This window comes from Sapajus apella, unplaced genomic scaffold (assembly GCF_009761245.1).
Source record: "Sapajus apella isolate SASKATOON/1434 unplaced genomic scaffold, GSC_monkey_1.0 scaffold126, whole genome shotgun sequence".
Lineage (NCBI taxonomy): Eukaryota > Metazoa > Chordata > Mammalia > Primates > Cebidae > Sapajus > Sapajus apella.
In genome coordinates, this window is record NW_022437066.1 from 2,521,471 (window position 1) to 2,541,002 (window position 19,532).

General features: G+C 55.9%; 3 protein-coding genes across 7 annotated transcripts in view; 2 read left to right on the forward strand and 1 right to left on the reverse strand.

The window, feature by feature from the left end:
• CUNH9orf116 (chromosome unknown C9orf116 homolog) overlaps positions 1-3,186 on the forward strand; it is a 5,495-nt gene extending 2,309 nt beyond the window's left edge. The window contains exon 3 of one of the 2 annotated variants that reach the window (XM_032261933.1): positions 2,804-3,186. In XM_032261933.1, the coding sequence (XP_032117824.1) occupies positions 2,804-2,860 (57 nt within the window). In that variant the 3' untranslated portion in view covers positions 2,861-3,186. Of the gene's footprint in view, positions 1-2,757 lie in introns of both variants that reach the window. The other variant, XM_032261932.1, reaches the window with a different exon arrangement.
• Positions 3,187-9,487: 6,301 nt separating this feature from the next.
• Positions 9,488-18,690, reverse strand: PPP1R26 (protein phosphatase 1 regulatory subunit 26). 3 transcript variants are annotated; one of them, XM_032261936.1, is made up of 3 exons: positions 18,602-18,690; positions 14,309-14,441; positions 9,488-13,943 (listed from the first exon to the last, which is right to left on the reverse strand). In XM_032261936.1, exon 3 carries the CDS (start codon positions 13,879-13,881, stop codon positions 10,255-10,257), a length of 3,627 nt encoding a protein of 1,208 aa, XP_032117827.1. In that variant the 5' UTR covers positions 13,882-13,943; positions 14,309-14,441; positions 18,602-18,690; the 3' UTR covers positions 9,488-10,254. The 3 variants fall into 3 exon arrangements, with proteins under 3 accessions (XP_032117827.1, XP_032117826.1, XP_032117825.1); XM_032261935.1 differs by lacking the exon at positions 18,602-18,690 and adding an exon at positions 15,527-16,206; XM_032261934.1 differs by lacking the exon at positions 18,602-18,690 and having other exon boundaries at positions 14,309-15,145.
• LOC116539208 overlaps positions 17,391-19,532 on the forward strand; it is a 61,041-nt gene continuing 58,899 nt past the window's right edge. For both annotated transcript variants that reach the window (XR_004263950.1, XM_032261937.1), the window contains exon 1: positions 17,391-17,683. Coding sequence is in view for 1 of the 2 variants with exons in the window: in XM_032261937.1 (XP_032117828.1) it covers positions 17,399-17,683 (285 nt within the window). In the remaining variant the exon portion in view is untranslated. The remainder of the gene's footprint in view (positions 17,684-19,532) is intronic.

Consider the following 19,532-nt stretch of genomic DNA (forward strand, 5'->3'; position numbering starts at 1 on the left):
CAAAAAAAAAAAAAAAAAAAAAGAGGCAGTACAGGCTGATGGCATAGCCTGTGGGCAGGCAAGGCGCATTGGTGGGCACAGGAGCCTGTGTGCCTTTGGGGAAGCCGAACGCCTTTTGAGCTTGACCTCAGGCCCTCCTAGAACCTCCCCGCAACAAGCCTCCCGCAGGTCCAGATGAATGGACAGAGGGACCTGGGACACTGGGACAGCCATTTTGGGGTGAGAATGTTGTGGGGCGTTTTTTCTTTGTCAAAACATTCATCGTTGAAAGGTCTGGTGAATGCTTATTTAGTTGTGTTGTGTGAATGACTGAGCTCTTGTGAGAAGGAGATTACTTATCTAACACTACTGGAGCATTTGAGAATCACCCTCCCAGAGTCAAATGACCCTGAGTTTTCCCTGGAGATCAGGTATTTCTATGAAAAAGACCAGACACAGCTGGGCAGGGTGCTTCACACCTGTAATCCCAGCACTTTGGGAGGCTGAGATGAGAGGATCACTTGAGGCTAGGAGTTCAAGACCAGCCTGGGCAACGTAGTGAGACCCCATCCCTACAAAAATAAAATAATCAGCTGGGTGTGGTGGCATGCGCCTGTAGTCCCAGCTATTCAGGAGGCTGAGGTGGGAGGATTGCTTGAGCCCAGGAGGTTGAGGCCGCAGTGAGCCGTGATTGTGCCGTTGCATTCCACTCTGGGAGACAGAGCCAGACCCTGTCACCAAAAACAAACAGGACCAGCACACTCACTCATATGGTTCCAAATGTTTTAGGTTTTATAAAAGGCCATTGAAAACATGTCCCTATTATAAACGGTAGGAGCCTTCATGTCACTGACATGGCCAGGCGATGGCATAGGAGGCATGAGGGACTCCTGACAGGTTTCAAGGGAGGTCTTCCTGCTTCTTATCCACCTGCTGCATCTGGAGTCTGTGTTCCAGTTTCGTGACCAAGGGTGGATGCCAGAGAAGCTGTTTACCTCCCATGTGGGAACAGAAGACAAATGCTTGCATTAAAAAGTGCACTGAGCCGGGCGCGGTGGCTCACGCCTGTAATCCCAGCACTTTGGGAGGCCGAGGCGGGTGGATCACAAGGTCAAGAGATCGAGACCATCCTGGTCAACACGGTGAAAACCCATCTCTACTAAAACTACAAAAAAAATTAGCTGGGCATGGTGGCACGTGCCTGTAATCCCAGGTACTCAGGAGGCTGAGGCAGGAGAATTGCCTGAACCCAGGAGGCGGAGGTTGTGGTGAGCTGAGATCGCACCATTGCACTCCAGCCTGGGTAACAAGAGCGAAACTCTGTCTCAAAAAAAAAAAATAAAAAATAAAAAATAAATAAATAAAAAAATAAAAAGTGCACTGAAGGGCCGGGCACAGTGGCTTATGCCTGTGATCCCAGGATCACCTGAGGTCAGGAGTTCAAGACCAGCCTGGCCAACATGATGAAACCCCATCTCTACTAAAAATACAAAAATTAGCTGGGCATAGTGGTGGGCGCCTGTAATCCCAGCCACTCGGGAGGCTGAGGCAGGAGAATCGCTTGAACGCAGAGGCGGAGGTTACAGTGAGCCGAGGTAGCACTGTTGCATGCCAGCCTGGGTGAGAAGAGCAAATTGGTACCACACCCCTTGGTACTACACCCCTGCAGTACCAAGGAAAGGAATTCCCTTCAGTGCACTTTTTTTTTTTAATGGAATTCCATTTTTTTCTTTTTTTAAAAAAAAAAAAAAGTGCACTGAAGGGAATTCCTCTCCTTGGTACTGCAGGGGTGGATTCAGGTCATGATGTTTGTCCCCGGCAGAATGTGGACTTAGTTACTAGGAAAGTGTCAACACCGGCTCCACTGTAGCAAGCGTGTGGCGAGGGCAACATTGTAATCACCAGGGGCTGCCCGTGCCAAGGGAGGTCGGTTGGGAACTCTCTGTACTTTCTGCTCAATTTTTCTGTAGATCTAAAACTTCTCAAAAACAAAAGGTTTTCTCTTTTCACTGGCTTCATGCTGAGAAGATGAGACATCAGGTGATGTGTGACAGGATCACCCAGGTCACCCGTAAAGGGTAAAATTTTGGCAGAGGTCCAGGCCACTGGCATCACGAATGCCAAGGTCACCTAATGATGCTGTCTTGGTAGAATAACTCCTACCAGGGGCGCCCACCCATGTGGGTGGCCTCACCATGCTCCTTCTCAACCTCGATAGGGCAGCCCCCCCAGATCACTGCGCTGGCGGGGTATGGGCGGTGGTGTCTTCTTTAAAGCTTTACAGATGGTTCTGATTCACACTTAAGGTTGAAACCCTCTGACGTGGGTATCATTTCTATTCCATAGAAGAGAAAACTGAAGTTCAGAGAGGGCTGGCAGCTTTCCCAGAGTAGCGCAGTGAGGAAAAGCAGACCTGGGGCGACTCCAGGCCTGACCCCACGGCGATGCTCACAGCACATCTGGAGGTGGAGGTGCCACACAGGTGGCCCCAAAGCTCATCCTTCTACCCCTAGAATAGTGCAGGGGACAGTGTTAACAGCAAGTGCCAGACATCGGGCATGGCTTAGGGTGGTCTGGGTTAGGGTGCCCGTAAATGAGAAACAAGACTGGGTGTGTGTGGAGCGGGCACGGGGCGGGCAGCCTCAAAGAAGAGGCTAAAAACTGTCCCCTCTGGCTTCTCTGCATTTTCTTATGAATTCTTATTTTTCTTCCAAAAATATCCAACGGATTGCTAAGAGTATTATGCATCATTAATTCGTGTTCCTTTATCTCTTCTAGAAAGTGTTTTATCCAAATTCAAATAAATTTTCCCAACAACTTGCAGCGGGTGGAATGTTCCGGAACAACACTTTCAATGTTTACATGGAGAAGAGCATCGTGACTGGCCCCGATAACTACATCACTCCCTGTGACCGGCTCAACTTCCACCCCAGTTACAACAGCAGCAGGCCGTCCATCTGCGATTGAGGGGCTGGAAACCCCCTTTAGGGTCCTCTGACCCCAGGGGCCTCCAGAAAATCATTGTCCCCCATGCACCCAATTGTGACGGCACAGACTGCACTGTCTTCCCTGAAAATATCATTCGTTTGTCCGCAGAGTAGAAAAATATGCAAACGGGGCTGTGAAGTCCTGCTGTCTCACGTCTCGTAAGTACACGGGAAAGATGCTCACAGCTGACTTTGCATTAAAAACGTTGTCACATCCTGAGCTCCCGTCTCGTCTGACATTTGTCACGGTGGAGTGGGGCTGTGGGCATCCCAGGGTGGAATCCTGGCCTGAGCACCAGGAGTGCTGATGGCTAACTCCGCCCGGGTCTTTATTTGGGAGCCATTGTTACGCACAAGACCAGTTACGGAGCGCACCTCCTGTCCTGAGGCACCCAGCACCCTGGCTGAGATCCGCACCAGCACCTCAGGGTTCCCACGAGGACACGCAATGCCCCACTGAAGTGTGGGCAAGGACGCTGGGCAGGACGAGGAGCAGACGCCTCGGCAGCGAAGTCGAGGCGGAACAGGCAGGAGGGGTTACCGTCTGAGATGACTCGGGGAACACGGGGTTGCAGGTGAAACTCCTCCAGCCACAAGCAAGGGGCAGGGCAGGGCAGGGGATGAGACAAGGTTGGGGAACGCCCTTCATTGTTGAAGGGTCTGATGCAGACATGGGTGTTCTCTATGTTTAAATTTCAATAAAAAGTAAAAGAAGCAGGCAGGGAATTACTTGTATTTTGCTAAGGTGGGGTGATAGCTACACCAGGTGGATTTTTATCTTTGTGTTGTCATAAATCCACATTTACTATGAGTTACAAGGTCTCCAATAAAAACATTACGTCTATGACATGCATAAAAACATTTTGTCTATGACATGGATTTTTTTTTTCCTCTGTGAGAGCAAGATTTGTTCTTACAGGAAAGTTAGAAAGTGCTGAAACTAGAAAGAAGAAACCCCTCTTACATGGCATCAATGATATCTTGTTTATGGAGATTCCTATCTGCGGGGATTCTACTCACAAGTTAGGGAAGAAGTGAAATGTCATGAATGCTTATTTCTTCATATAAACGACGTGTTAATACACATAAGTAAACATTTTGGCAGCAGTGTTAAGGTCCAATTTGGGATGAAAATGCTTTCCAGAAAAAATCAACATATTTAATTAAAAAATATACGGAATTGGCCCTGAAGCCAGGATTTATACAATATCTTTCTTCTGAGCTAGAAAACCAGCAGAGACTCCAGGCATCAAACAGAAAATGTTTTTGCAGTCACTGGCTAAAAAAACCAGAATACCAGTAACCTATCTGTGTTTAGCTTCTATTGAAATAAAAAAAGTATGCCTTATCAATCAGGTTTCTCAACACGCTGAAAAGAATGCATTCCTGGCCACGCACGGTGGCTCACACCTGTAATCCCAGCACTTTGGAGGCTGAGGCGGGCAGATCACTTGAGGTCAGGAGCCTGGTCAACATGGCGAAAAACTGTCTCTACTAAAAATATAAAAATTAGCCAAGCGTGGTGGTGCCTGCCTGTAGTTCCAGCTACTTGGGAGGCTGAGGCAGGAGAATTGCTTGAACTTGGGAGGCAGAGGTTGCAGTGAGCCGAGATCATGCCACTGCACTCCAGCTTGGGTGACAGAGCAAGATTCTGTCTCAGAAAAATAATAAAATAATGCATTCCTTCCACCACAGATGATTTTGAAAAGCAGGTTAGCAACCCCAGGGTAAGATAAAGCCATCAAATGATTGGGTTTCTTTCCCCGCCAGCCCAGAACTGCTGAACACTTGCACTGCTATAGCCAGACCGCTTCATCCAGGCAAAGTCACACCTGATGAAACCACTGAACTCGGTAACACCCCCAATTCTAGGCGGAGGCACCACTGGAGCCCAGACAGGGAGTATCAGCCAGCAGCAACAGGTGCCTCCCTCCCGTGGGCTTCAAGGGTGCCATTCTGGCACCTAAGGTGGGCGCTGAGTGCTTTAATTGGTCATGTCTAATAAAATGTTGTTTCTGTACAGCTGCTAATGAGCTGATGCAAAGTTAGACTCCATTCGTTTATTCCAAATAGAGTAAGCGCCTGGAAAGCTGGAAAACCCCAATACTTCCGAATTGTGAACGTGCCTGTTTCCCATGCCCAGGTCTGGGCGTGTGCCTGCCGCTTTGTTTCTTGGCATCTCAACGGGTTCTAAGGGTTTTGGCACCATCACCCTGCCCAGTCCTCACCCCTGGGGCAGGTCTCACCACTGTGCCTCCCTCTCAGATGGGAAACAGAACCTCAAGGAAGTGCTGTGAGCAGGCCTCCGTCAAGCCCACCTTGGGGACATCCTGGAGGCATGAGGCCATCGGCGCCAGAGCCGCAGATTCAGTCCTAACCTACTACGTGTTTGCGAGTCATACAGGAACTCCTGGAATCACAGATCTGGAGACCATCATCTTTGGAACAGATTCCCAAACTGAAATCTTGCTGAGAAACACAAGTCCACTGATCCCACTAAATGCTAAACGGGTGTGTTTTCTGTTTGGGATTCAAGCGTCCAGAACGGGCGGTTGCAAAATGAAAAGGACACCCGCCCTTCTCCTGACCTTCGTAGGGTGTTCTTTCAAAATCTCAGAATTACAGGAAACACGGGCTAACACATCAATTTGCAGAGATATTTGAATAAAAAAGGACACGGCCATTTCTGAAACCCTCTCTCTTCACTCCATGGAGCGGTCTTCGCTTCGTTTAGCCTTTTTATTCCACACAGAAATTAAAAGGGGAGGCGGGCACGGTGGCTCACACCTGTAATCCCAGTACTTTTGGGGGCTGAGGCAGGCGGATCACCTGAGGCCACACGTTTAAGACCATCCCAGCCAACGTGGCAAAACCCATGTCTGCTAAAAATACAAACATTAGCCGGGAACGGTGGTGTGCACCAGCAATCCCAGCTACTTGGGAGGCTGAGGCAGGAGAATTGCTTGAACTCGGGAAGTGGAGGCTGCAGTGAGCCAACAAGACTGCTCTAGTGCACTCCAGCCTGGGCGACAGAGTGAGACCCTGTCTCCAAAAAAAAAAACAAAAGAAAACTAAGTTTCACGTCACTTGACTCATCGCTGAATGTTGCTGCTGGGTTGGTCTGAAAGCAGCCACTTCTCGAATGTACATTTTCAATTATGTTTCTGTATTTTTCATCAGTAACCCTTTATCTTTCAATGACAGTCAATATTAGAGTGGTTTCTACTACAGAGTAAAATATCTTGACAATGAAAAAAAATTTCCTACATTTAGTACATAAAATACCAGAAGGCTCAAAGATTTTGCAAATAAAGTGATGTGTCCCCCACCCTCCCCAGCAGCTATGCCTTGGAATAAACCTGGTTGTGACTTGTGGATATGGACTGTGGATTCCGTGCTGTTCACCACCCCGCTTTAAACAGATCTTTTCATTAAAGGGAGGGGGGATCCAGGGGGCAATGCCTTTTCCATGTTCTATGAGCAGATAAGGTGCTAAAAATTAAATGTACCGCCTGATTTTCCTAAGCAAATATATCTCAAGCTGGGAAAACCTGCTGTCTGAACCTTCAGATTCTGAGTGACAGAGAAAACAAGGGGGACTCTTCCCTGAAGAAAGCGTCTCCCCTCATATGGGGACGTGGGTGAAGAATATCAGACACTAACCACCAGAGCCTTTCCCATCCCCACTTCTATTCCGGTAGGACTGCAGAGACACTGATGGATGTCAGGTGACCCACCCCGGAGGACAAGGAGCCTTAAAACCCGGCCTCTCCCAATCCTTTGCATTAGATGAAATGGACCCTGGCCCTGCCCTGGGAAGAGAGAAGGGCTGTTGCATGTGACTCACCTCTAGGTCTTAATAATCACAGACTTGCAAAGAGCTTGATTTCGCTTGATTTAGTCCACCCGAGACTCCTTCTGCAGGGAGGGCACACATCTACTTACTGCCACAGTGGCTCCAGGCCTGTATGCATGGGATGCAGTCACGTCATCACACCCAAATCCGCGGAGGTGCTGGGAGACAGACTACAAACACAGGGGCGGGTATCCCTCCCGGGCAGCTCCTATCTGCCCCCGACTGCAGCCCTGCCCACACAGGAAAAGCCATTGGCAGGTGCAGACGAACTTTGGATCTTGGCCTCTTCTCTCAAACAAACAGGACAGTGTAGGGGTGAAGCCGCAAACCTTTCAGGCCACGCGGCCCATGGGCAATTCCGGTTTGTGAAAAGAAGGAAGGCGCAAACGGATGCATCTTTAGCTGAGTCTGAAGGTCCCAGTGACTCCTGAAAGCAGGACAAGAGGAGCTTCGAGGGCAGCTGCCATCAGCAGAACACAGGTTGGAGGGAGCCCCCAGTGCTCCAGGGAGGCCTCTTGTGGGTCATCTGTTTGAACCCCATCAGGAGGGCCGTGTGGTCAGGGTTTAAGCCACTGCTTGTCACAGCAGAGCCTGACCCCAGGGGCATCAGTAACGAGTTCTGAACTGGGACATCCTAAGTAGTCCGCCCCACCGGGGTGACCCCAGCGACGACACGGCGCCTCCTTACAAAAACTGAAAATGGACCAGAATGTTCCGTAGAGAAATGCAGGTTCCCGGGAGGCTCTTAGTGATTAACACACCGTGACCGTAGGCCAGTTGCCAACTGCTCTGCACATGGATAGGGGATGCTCCACACACACGTGCAGACGGAACACGTGAACTAGACGGTGACCGTGTGTTATGGATGCCGTGTCCCTGAAGCTCGGGAGGTCCTTCTGAGGCAGCAGCAGCTGTGACCTGCCCTGCTATGTGGAGCATTGGCAGAGGACATGGCAACATGAGGGAAGGTGTAAAGGGTCCTGGGCTTGGGCAAGAGCTAAGGGATGGGCATGGGGGCAAGAGTGGGACAGGCTCAGAGCTCCGTGCCCTGCAGCTGTGGCTCCTCCCTGGGCAGGCCCAGGACAATGGGGCTTCCAGCCGACACCCACCACAGGCAGACTCCGCTTTCCATCTCTGCAGAAGACACACTGCATAAGCTGATTTCACGGGTAGTGCCCGATTTATGAAAAACAGCTCTCATCAACACAACAAGCTGATTTTTTGAGGGTTAAGTGCACTGTTTAGAAATATACATAAGGCTGGGTGTGGTGGCTCACGCCTGTAATCCCAGTGCTTTGGGAGGCGGAGGCGAGCGGATCACTTGAGGTTAGGAGTTCAAGATGAGCCTGGCTAACATGAGAAAACCCCGTCTCTACTAAAAATACAAAAATTAGCTGGGTGTGGTGACGCATGCCTGTAATCCCAGCTATTTGGGAGGCTGAGGCAGGAGGATTGCTTGAACCTTGGGAATCAGAGGTTGCAGTGAGCCAAGAGTGTGCCACTGCACTCCAGCCTGGGTGACAGAGCGAGGCTGTGACAAAAAAAAAAAAAAAAGAAATATAAATAAAAGTAGAGCATGGATAACGTGGAGCTGTTCCTCCTGGAAGCACTTAAGTGAAGCAATATGGCACAACAAAGACCAAACACACAGGACCGGCCTGGATGGGAACAGAGACCACAGGGCCCCTCATCACAGCTTCTGACCCAGCAGATGTTGACCGTGGACGGAAGGCGGCACATGCCTGCATTTGGACGCAGAAGTGAGTTCTTGCTAGAACCCCGGGATGCACAGTGCGTAGACAAGTCGCTCGCATGTTAGAATTCAGCGAGATTCAGCTACAAAGTAAACCCTGCACGGCAGCTAAGCCGCGAGGCTGACCTGGGACCCTCCAGTGGCTGACCAAAGTTTGCTGGACAATTACAGCGTAAACATCATGGCCCATCAGTGCCCAGCACTGCTTCCGTCTCTGCAGTAGCCAGAGGCACTTTGGTGGCCTCAGAGCAGAAGGCACAGGACACCAGGGCAACGTCGCAGGGCGCCAACACTGAGGCCGAGACCACCGCCTTTAACCATGGCACGGTGCAGGAGAGGGCCCTGCGCATTCTGCCCTGGGAGGCGGCTCACAGAAAGCCATCCCAAGGGCTGGCCTTGGCATCTGGGCACATCTCTGACTGGGCTCCTGTTTCTGGGGGGCGGGTGTGGAAAACGCTTATCCCCAGGATTGGGCTTTGCACGTCATCTCCGTCCTAGGTTTCTGCGGACCAAAGTTCTAGGCAGCCTTACTGACAAATGTAAGAAAAGGAAATCTATTTTTTTTTTTTGAGTTTCACTCTTGTCACCCAGGCTGGAGTGCAGTGGCAAGATCTCAGCTCACTGCAAACTTTGTCTTCTGGGTTCAAGTGATTCTCCTGCGTCAGCCTCCCGAGTAGCTGGAATTACAGGCACCCGCCACCACGCCTGGCTAATTTTTGTATTTTTAGTAGAGACAAGGTTTTGTCACGTTGGCCAGGCTGGTCTCGAACTCCTGACCTCAGGTGATCCGCCCGCATCAGCCTCCCAAAGTGCTGGGATTACAGGCGTAAGCCACCGCACCCAGCCAGAGAAAAGGAAATTTTAAATGCACATGTTATCTTTTAGAACCATGATTAAGAAAGAACAGAAACTCCATACAAAACGAGGTTTATTTAGATGTTAGAATCATCTAGTGATTGAACAAGATTGGACACGAACCCACCCAGGCCCAGGGCTGGGCTGCAGAGTCCCTGCCGCTGACATCTGCGTGGATTTCACATGCAACGGGGGCGGTCACGGGCTCGATGGCCATTGTGCTTCAAAACTTTTTTCCAACCGACGGCTGTGACTACAGTTTTCAGATGTGTTCTGGCCTCCAAGGACCGGGGGCCCGGTGAGGGTTGGTGTCCTCTGTATAAAAAGTGCCGTCCCGGGAGCTTCCCGACGGACACCTTGGGGCTAATCTGAGCGACTCCCAGGAGAGCAGCTCGGCCTCCCTCGGGCTACCACGGCAGCCACCGCCGGACATTCTCACCAGCCACCGACAAAAAGCATCAGAGTCTCTGTGAACCTGGCTGTGACGGTAAGAACCCAGTGTTTTCTAATCTAAGACTTGTATGCGAACACAGAAAACTGCAGTTAGGAACACCCTACAAAATTGAACGACAGGATTTTCCAAAAATATTTTTTACATCACTTTAAATAATTTACAAAAAGCTACAAAAATCATATTTACCAGAACACGTCTGTTAAATAAAAGCATCGTTTCGCGTTGGCGTACGTATATACGGGGGTATGCATAACAGCCTCCTGCTCCCCTCCCGGCAACCACAGACCATCACACACACGCACGACACGCGCACGGCCATGCGGCTTTCCACGAACGCACGGACCCCAGGACGGAACCACAGCTGGAGGGCTTACACCTTCACCACTGAGCTGCCGCCACTGTCCTCCCCGGAGGTGTCGCTGAAGTCACTGGCATCACTGCCCAAGGCGTCCTGGTCCTGGTCGTCCCTATCCATGACCCTCCGTCTATACCTCAGGTCCAAAACACTTTCCTCCGAGCCCGAGCTCCTCCTGTCATGCAAACTCAGCCCCGGCTGCGCCTTCCTGCTTGGCCAGGACCCGCCGTCCTTCTTCGCCAGCAGGTGTGGGCGTCCAAAGACAGGGCTGGGCCCGGCCTGGGCCTCCCTGAAGGCTGAGAAGGACGGGCCCTGCAGAGGCAGCCCCAAGTGGGGGCTAAAGAGGCCGGCCTGTCTGCCCCCCCAGGAGACGCCCTTTCCAAAGTGGAAGAGCTGGGTGGACAGCAGCGGGGAAAAGCCGGCAAGGGGCAGGGTGGGCAGGCCCCGGGCGGGGCCCTCGGACCCCTTCTCTCTCTCGATCCCAACACCCCCACTCCATGCCGTATCTCTACCTTCAGAGCGCAGCGCCCAAGGGCTGGGCAGCTGACTCTGGTGGGCAAAGTCGCTCCAGGGCAGGGTGCGGTCAGCCTGGGCTCGAGCGTCCCTCTCAGCTCCCGGGCTGGGGGTCAGGAAGCCCCGGCTCCCGTAGCCCATGTGAAAGGTCCCCCGGGCACCTGCTGCCTCAGTGCCCGCTGTGGCACAGCTAGGCAGCTGACCAAAAGCACTTTTGGCAGCAGGCTCTGTCCCTTGTGGGCTCTGGTCTCTGTGAATGTAAACATTTTTCCTGCTCAGTGACAGCCCCTTGGCAGAGATGCTGGTGCTCCTGGGCAGTGCCGGATCCCCTCGGCCGGGAGCAGCAGGGAGCCCCTTCCCGCCCTGACTGAACAGACCAGCTGCACCCTGCGCTCCTAAGCTCTCTGTGCCTCGAGACCCTTCTGCCGGCTGTGGGGCCCCCCTGGCCCTCTGGCTCCGGGTACACATGCCAGGCGGCAGGGCGGGCTCCTTCCTGCCCAGCACCTCTGGCCTGGCTGGGCCCCCTGTCCCGAGGGCAGCTGGGCCCTCTGACTGAACTTCTGAACTGCTCACCGACTCCTTGGCCTTTTCCGCCAAGAACTTCCGAATCTCCAGTTCAATGCTATCATCGCTGTCCACTGAACTGCTGTCATCAGACAGGGAGCCTGGGCTGGGAGCTGAGCCCTGGGACTCCCTGGGGAATGGGTTCCCTTCGGAGGCAGAGGCGCAGGTGGAGGCAGACACCGGTCTCCGCACCCGGAAGGCAGGGGCCGTGTCCTGGTTCCCGGCACACTCCTGCTTCATCCTCTCTGCGGAGCCACCGAAGACGCTGGGGGATTTCTTCCCGGAGCCCTCGCCGCCATCTCTCTTGGACTTGGAGAGGCAGCTCTTGAGCACCGGTGGCCTCCTGTCCTCCCGGTCTCTCCGGAGCCCGCCCAGCTGCTCCAAGAAGTGCGTCTGCGCGGTGCTGAACCTGACCTTCTTCCTGCAGGCTGCCCTGGGCTCCCTGCACCGCTTCTTCAGCTTCCGCTTGGACCTTAACAAGTCCTTGATGGCCGTGTCCAGGTCCTCGTCACTGTCCAGAGAGCTGCTTTTGTCGTCGGAGCTCTCCTTCTCGTCCAGGTGCCTGGCCTCGTCTGTCTTCCCCTGGCCCTGTGACAGGCGAGCGGCGGCCTCCCCTCCGGGGGCCTCGCTGGCTTTGCCCTGGACGGGCAGGTCCCGCCCCTCATGGCCGGGCTCGGCTCTCCCCTGGCTGTGGTCGGCATCCCGGCCCCCGTCTTTCACCACCTCCCGTGTTTTCTTGGGCACGGATGGCCTCACGTGGCCGCCGCCTCTACGCTTCCTTTTGCAGCCCAGCAATGAGTCCGGTGTTTTAGAGAGAGGGACCTTGGGGATGCTGGTCTGGCTGTTGGGGCCAGGCGGCAAAAGTGGGCCCTGGGCAGCCTGTGGGCAGCTCTCACCTCTGGCCAGCAAACTCCCTGACTGTGCCTTGAGGGCCAAAAACGTCCGGATTTCCTGCTCGATGCTGTCGTCGCTGTCCACGGAGCTACTGTCACCGTTGGAGCGGGAAGGCACGTTGGCGGAGTGGAAGAGTGGGCTCGCGGACAGGGACCCGTCGCTGCCCTTCACGGGGGCCGGCAGGATCGTCTTGGAAATGTCCAGGATCGCTTCCGCGCACATCAGCTCAGCGGACGTGTCTGCCCGGCACAAGGACCGTTCCACAAACTCGCTCCTGGAAGCCGGGCTCACAGGAGGCGGAGCTTTGGTTTCCTTCGGGAGCCTGGGGAAGCGGTCAGTGTCCAGGCCCCCGGGGCCAGGGTCTGTGGTCTTGGCGGCCACTGGCTTCTTCTTGCCGGGTGTTTTCCTGTGGGTCTCGGGCAAGGCACTTTTCGTGGCACTGCTTGTGCTGTGTGCCGGAGGGTCAGGCTGCCTCTCCTCGTGGGGCTGGGCCCTCTGGGACGGGTCCCCGTCCGCCTCCTTGCGTGTTTTCTGCAGCTGGTACAGCTGGATGGCCTCCTCGATGCCGTCGTCGCTGCTGGAGTCAGACACCTCGGGCGCCTGTGCCGCGCTCAGGACTCGCCCTCCCCTCCTTGCGGCGCTGGCGCTCCTCTTGGTCCCGCTTTGATTCTGTGCTGCTTCTGAAGGGCGGCCGGGGGCTGCTGGCTTTGCGCTGCCTTCGTTTTCCTGCGTGGTTGTGACCGTGGACCTGAGGTTTCTGGGCTGCATGTTCATCTTTGCTAACCGCGGAGGTCTGCGGAAGGTGAACTCCTTCTGGGTGCCCATCAGACCCTGCCGATGCACCCCCCTCGCGGCCGGCTCTTGGTGGGATTTCAAGAGTGACTTGGCCGCCAAATTTTCGTTGGGGTCAGGTTTCTTGTCCGCTGACCCGTCACATTTTTGGGTCTCATGCTGTCTCTTCTCGTTTAGAAACTGTTCTATTTCTGCCCTGATGCTTTGCTCAAAGGAGTCATCACTGCTCACGCTGACCGGGGAGGCGGAGCCCTGGTCCTGGCTGGATGCCCCCTGGATGCCAGGGCCACCGCCTGAGCCAGGCGCAAGTTTTGGGGGACCCAGGGCAGTTGGGGCACTGCCATGAGCCGGTTCTGGCTTACATCTACTGCTTCCACCTGAGGCCCTGGAAGGCTGCTGGGCTGCGCCTGGCTGCACCCCGCCGGCCCCGGGCTGTGGGGCACCGCTCTTTGCTTTCAGGTACTCCTGGATGGCCTCCTCAATGTCCCGGTCCACGGAATCATCGCTGTCTGAATCTAGCACCAATGGGCCAAAGTCTGCAGCTGCCTCCTCCCCCATGGGGTCAATGCCAGCCACAAGGCCACAGGCAGCCAAGGCGGGCGGCTCCTTGTGCACGGGGGGCCTGGCTGCCGGCCTGGCGTCGTGGCATCCCTCCGCCCTGTGGCCCCTCTGCGCGGCACGTTCATCGCTGGTGCCCAGAGCAGCCCCGTCACGCTGCAGCGTGGTGATGAGCATCTGCACCCGGGCGCTCACCGCCGCGCTCTCCTCGCCCTCGTCAGCCTCCGAGAAGCACCTGGGGAACCTAAAGCTCCCTGGCGGGCCAAAGCCCTCCCATTTGGACTGGAGAGCAACCACTGGAGGGGCGTTCATGAGAAACATTCTAGCAGGCGGGGAGGGACGCGCAGAGGGGCAACGCTTTATTTCTCTGCCGGCTTCACATCCTGGGAGGAAAGAAAGCACATGGGCGTGATGCAGCAAAGAACAGCTGGCTACCCCAGCCAACAGTAGGAGAGGCCCCAGAGGAGCCGCGTGTCGGGCCCACAGAGTTGAGAGTGGGCCAGCGCCCGACGTCCAGCTAGCTGGGTGTCCTTGTGTGAGTGACACATGCTCCCGGGGCCTCGGGTTCCTCAGCTGGAAAGGATCAATCTACTCGCTCCAGCCCAGGGCTGCTGGGAAGATTCAGTAAGAAAATGTTTCCAACCACCCGCCACGGTGCCGCCCGGGGCGCACACGCAGCACCTCCCCACTCTTCCCTTCTCACTCCGCGCGTCCAGCTTCTCTGTAAGACGGGAGAGGCTTTATTTACCTCCAAAGGTTGGCAAGCGCTACCCATGAGAGAACGTCTGCAAATGCTTCTTTGCAGGTTAAAAAGATGGCTATAAATCCGGGATGAGCAGGGTGGCGTGTGCAGATTCACTCCTGACCCAACCAGCAAGCTCCTGGAACAAAAAGTTATGATGTGAGCCACTCGGAAATTACTTCCCCAAACATCTTGAATCGTTGCTTTGACTAAACCCTCTTTGTGTTAAACATCAGATGTACATTTGCCAGACGGTCTCATGGGACCGTTCTTCCCAGCTAACCAGCACAGAAGTCACCCTGAGCGCCATGGCATGCCCCTTTTCATCCCGTGCTTCCAGATTTCAGACCAAAGGTGGCTGCCTCAGCAGAACTGCTGGGCTGGTCTTGGGACACTCTGAAGACCTGCTCACGAAAGGCCTGGGGATTGCCACTGCAGGGAGGAACTCCAGGTGGACGGCGGTCACTTTGGGACATCACACAGCTATTCATTCTTAACACGTTGCTCTGACCCCCACCTGCCTACCCCAAAATTGGAGTGCAAAGCAGTTCCCATGCAAGCGAGCCCCCAAGGCTGATGGACCAGAACTCCCCTTGGCTCAGAGGCCGTGGCCGCCCTCAGGACCTTGGTGGTGGGAGAAAACCAGCCCGTGTGTTTTGCATCTGTTGTGGATTCTTCTCTACCAGGAGCTTTCTCTGATTAACCAGGCACTTCCTTCCTGACAAGCACGTAATCATCTGTTTACGTGCCATCTTTTCTCAAAGAGGTGAGGCTGCGGCTGGGTGCAGGGGCTCATGCTTATAATCTGGGGAGATTCCCACTTTGGGAGGCTGAAGCAGGTAGATCACCTGAGGTCAGGAGTTTGAGACCAGTCTGACCAATAACATAAAACCCCATCTCTACTAAAAATACAAAAATTAGTCAGGTGTGGTGGAGGGTCCCTGTAATCCCAGCTAATCAGGGGGCTGAGGCAGGAAGGAGAATTGCGTGAACCTGGGAGGCGGAGGTTGCAGTGAGCCGAGATTGTGCCATTGTACTCCAGCCTGGGCAAGGGAGTGAGACTCCATCTCAAAAAAAAAAAAAAAGGTGAGGCTGGCCACCTAGACACAGGTGAGACCGAGAAGGGTAACCGGCGATTAAGCAGGGGGCGAGGCAGATTCAGAAGCCAGTCATTTGCTAGTGCCAATTTGTGCTCTAAAAGGGAAACTAAAATACAATTATTACTTGAAACTCTCTGAGTCCAGATTGACGGGGATGAAGTGGCGGCCAGTGTTCCCACATGCCCAGGGTCAGGTCTTCATCCTTCACTTACACGCCGAGGCACCTTCTCTCTGCTTTTTAAACAGACTTTTAACTACGAGAATCAAAGAGAAGGCATCTAATCAGAGGCTGAAGCTACAGTTCATACATAATTTTTTTGGAAAGAAGTATCATTAACTTAAGGGCTCAAAATTAACTTTTGAAAGAACTTACCCTAAGACATTTAAAACCACAATGCAAATACATTTAATTTAATGCATTAAGACAAACGCATTCAAGCACAAGGAATGTACAACTATCCTGGAAAAAAGTCTGATGCTGCTGAGGTGATGGTGATGGGGCAGGGATGGGAAGTGTCTACCCACTGCTGCCCATGACATCCGGCACAAAGTCACCTTCTGGAGAGATTCCCAATGACACAGAGCACTGGGGACCAACCATGGGGCGGGGCCCTTTCACTGGCTAGCAGACCCATGCCTGCCGTAGTGCAGGCTGTTATTCAAATTGCCTCTGCAAAATGACGTAAATTACAAAACATGTGCATTCTCTTTGGGCTGATAAGTCTCAATCAAGACTATTAACTCCTTTTTTTTTTTTTTTTTAAGATGGAGTTTTGCTCTTATTGCCCAGGCTGGAGTGTAATGGCACGATCTTGGCTCACTGCACCCTCTGCCTCTGCTGGGATTACAGGCCTAAGCCTCTGCACTGGGCCATATTAACTCCTTAAACAGCAATATGACTTTAAGAAAACTGGCCCGGGTAGTGTCTTTGCACTAGATGGCAAGGTGGGGGAGGGGAGTTTTCTGGGGAAATACTCTGTTCTCCACTAGCCTCCTTTACAGCTTCTGCCTGATTGCAGAGAGGGCCGGACTCCTAGGGAACAGTTTTCTAAATTGTCAAATCACCTAGTCCAAGAGAAAAAAAAAAATCTGGCCAGGCACAGTGGCTGACGCCTGTAATCCCAGCACTTTGTGAGGCTGAGGCAGGTAGATCACCTGAGGTCAGGAGTTTGAGACCAGCCTGACCAACATAGAGAAACCCCTTTTCTACTAAAAATACAAAAATTAGCCAGGTGTGCTGGTGCGCGCCTGTAGTCCCAACTACTTGGGAGGCTGAGCCAGGAGAATTGCTTGAACCCAGGAAGCGGAGGTTGCAGTGAGCCGAGATTGAGCCACTGCACTCCAGCGTGGTAGACAGAATGAGACTCCATCTTAAAAAAATAAATAAAATTGAGAGGGGATCGCCCTAGGACGGCCTGTGGCTTTAAAACATTATGCGATATGAGTCATTCTCGAAAAGCCCCCTAGGGCCAGGGACAGTGGTTCAGGCCTGTAATCCTCGCACTTTGGGAGGCCAAGGCAGATGGATCACTCGAGGCCAGGAGTTCAAGACCAGCCTGGCCAACATGGTGAAATCCCATCTCTACTAAAAACACATAAATTAGGTAGGTGTGGTAGCCCACACCTGTAATCCCAGCTACTGGGGGGCTGAGGCATGAGAATTGGTTGAACCGAGAGGCAGAGATCCCACCACTGCACTCCAGCGAGGGCGACAGAGCATGACTGTCTAAGTCACCTAAACTGTACTTAGAGATACGTCTGGGCCCAGCCAGAGGCGCAGGCTTCGTCAAGCTGCTGCCCCAGAATAAAGTCTTGAGGGTGGCCGTGGGGACACCCAGCACCTGCCCCCCAAAGCCACACGGTGTCAGATTTTAGGAAGCAGCAGAAAACACTCCGGCATCTTCTCGGTCTGGACCCCAACCTGCCAGAGAGAATCAAAGCATCCACACTGGGGCCCTCATCCTAACAGTCTGACACCTGTGAGAAACGCCCCCAAATGCTCTACCTTTCTCGGTTGGTCGAAAGGCAGCTCAGCTCGCCTTCTGGCCTCCCAGGTGGGGTTTTACCCCAGGGTAGGGGGGCCAGGGTCGGCAGGCCGGGAGGGGAACCCCGGTACCGGAGCAGGCGGGGCGGCAGGAGGGCCCGCGCCAGCCACCCTGAAGTGGGCGTGGGCTGGAACTCGGCTCCCAGCCTTGCAGAAGCTGCAATTTTACAACCTCACAACCGGCGTCCCCCAGCAAAGCTGCACCGCCATTTCCCGAGCTTGGGAACTGCAGGCAAGGTGAGCCCCTCCCGGCTGCCCCCGCCGGACCTCCCCCGACTCCCGGGCTCGGGCGGCTCACGGCCTGCCGGCTGGGCAGGGTCCCCCACCGCCGCTCCCCTCCCCGGGGGCGCGCGTATCACCCCCGCCGCTACGCTCGGCGACCCGGACCTCGCCCCGCGGGAGCGGACGCCTCCCAGGGAAGAGGCCGGGCATCCAGGCAGGTCTGTGCCCCGGAGTTACGGCTCTGGGATCCGAGGACTCTGGAGCTCGGGGCCCCGGAGAGCGGCCACCCTCCCGGAAGCTCCGCCTGGCGCAGGGCGTGAACCGCAGTCCCCGGGCCGGCCGGGCCGCGGCCATTCTCGGAGGGCAGCGGCCGCCCCGGGCCGGGCCCAGGCTCCCCTGCCACGGGCCTCACCTGCGCCTCACCTGGGGCTCCAGGGGCGCGGGGCGCGCGGACGGAGAGGTGCTCGGAGGCCGGAGCCAGGACCTCCGCCCGGGAACGGAGCAGCCCCGGCGCCGATCCCCGCCCGCCCGCCCGCCCGCCGCGGCCTGCACCGCTCTCCTGTCCCCGGCCTCCCGGCCGCCCAGACCTCCCAAACCCTCGGCCCCGCGCCCGCTCACCTCCGCCAGGCCCCCGCCGCCCGCCGCGCGACCCCGCCTGCGCCCGCGTCCCGCGTCCCGCGTCCCGGGGGAGGCGGCGGGCGGGGGGCGGGTCGGAGGCTGCGGGGCCGGCGCGCTCCGCCCTCGGCCGGGGCGCGGGGAGGGGGCGCAGGGGCGTCCGGCCGGGCCCCCAGGCTCCCCGCCTCCCCGCGCGCCGCCGCCGCCACCGCCCCCGCCCCGCGCCAGGGCCGCACTGTGGGAAGCGAGGGAGGGCAAGGGAGGGGCGGGGCGTGGGGCGGGGCGACCCCCCCAGGCCGCCCCCTCCCCGCGACCTACCGGGCGGCGGCGGCGGCGGCGGCCGCGCTCCGGAAGCCGTGCCCGTGGCTGGGCATCATGGGAATGGCACGGCCGAGTTCCGGGGGAGGCGCGCGGCCCGGCCGGACCCCCGCCCGCGAGAGCGCGCCCACCTGCCGCCGCGCCCGCGCCCCGGGGACGCCCCCACCCGCCCGCTTGGTTCGGACGCGGCCCCCTCCGCGGGGGTGCGGGGCGAAGGCGCTGGGGCCGGGCCCCGCTCGGAGCTGCCCGCCTCCCACGTCGCGGCCGCCTCCGGGGCTGGCGCCGAGGGGGCGCGCGGGGGGCGCGGGGTCGCCGGGAAGTTCTGGGCGCGAGGGGCGTGGCCGTGGGAAAGCGCTCGGGGCCGCGGCCGCGGGTCGAGTTCCTCCCCGAAGTTCTCGCGGGGCAGCGGGCTGAGCACAGCTTTGGGCTGGGGTCGGGGGCGGACTCCGCGTGTCCCCGCTGCTGCCCCACTCGAGCTTGCGGCGGGGAGTGGGCGCGCGGCCTGCCCGGGGAGGCCCGGAGCGGCGGCTCCTCGAACACACACCTGCCACCAGGTTCGGAGGAGGGAACGGTTTTCTAGGAACTGCCCTGGACCTGGAGGCCGCCGCTGTTTCTGCTTCTGCTGTGCACTGGCCATGTGACCTTGAAAGTCTTTCCACTTTTGTTTTTTGAAAGGTCTGGGGTATGTGCCCGAGGTCGGCGGTGGCCCGGGTGCGCTCAGCATCCTCGGGCGGCGGGGGACGGGCAGACCGCACTGGATCCTCCCACGGCGCCCACTCGTGGAAGGGGCAGATGGCATGCTGGACACCGCACTGCTCCTGTGAGCCCCCTGGGCCCTGATCCACACGGATCTGGACGATGAATCTGTGAGTTCGGCCCTCGCCTAGAAAGTGTCGGAGATTTGATAGGACCGAAGTCAGAGATTTGCCTT

Excerpts from the sequence above, each read along its gene's own strand:
- PPP1R26 (XM_032261936.1), bottom strand. The coding sequence starts at position 13,881 with ATGTTTCTCATGAACGCCCCTCCAGTGGTTGCTCTCCAGTCCAAATGG.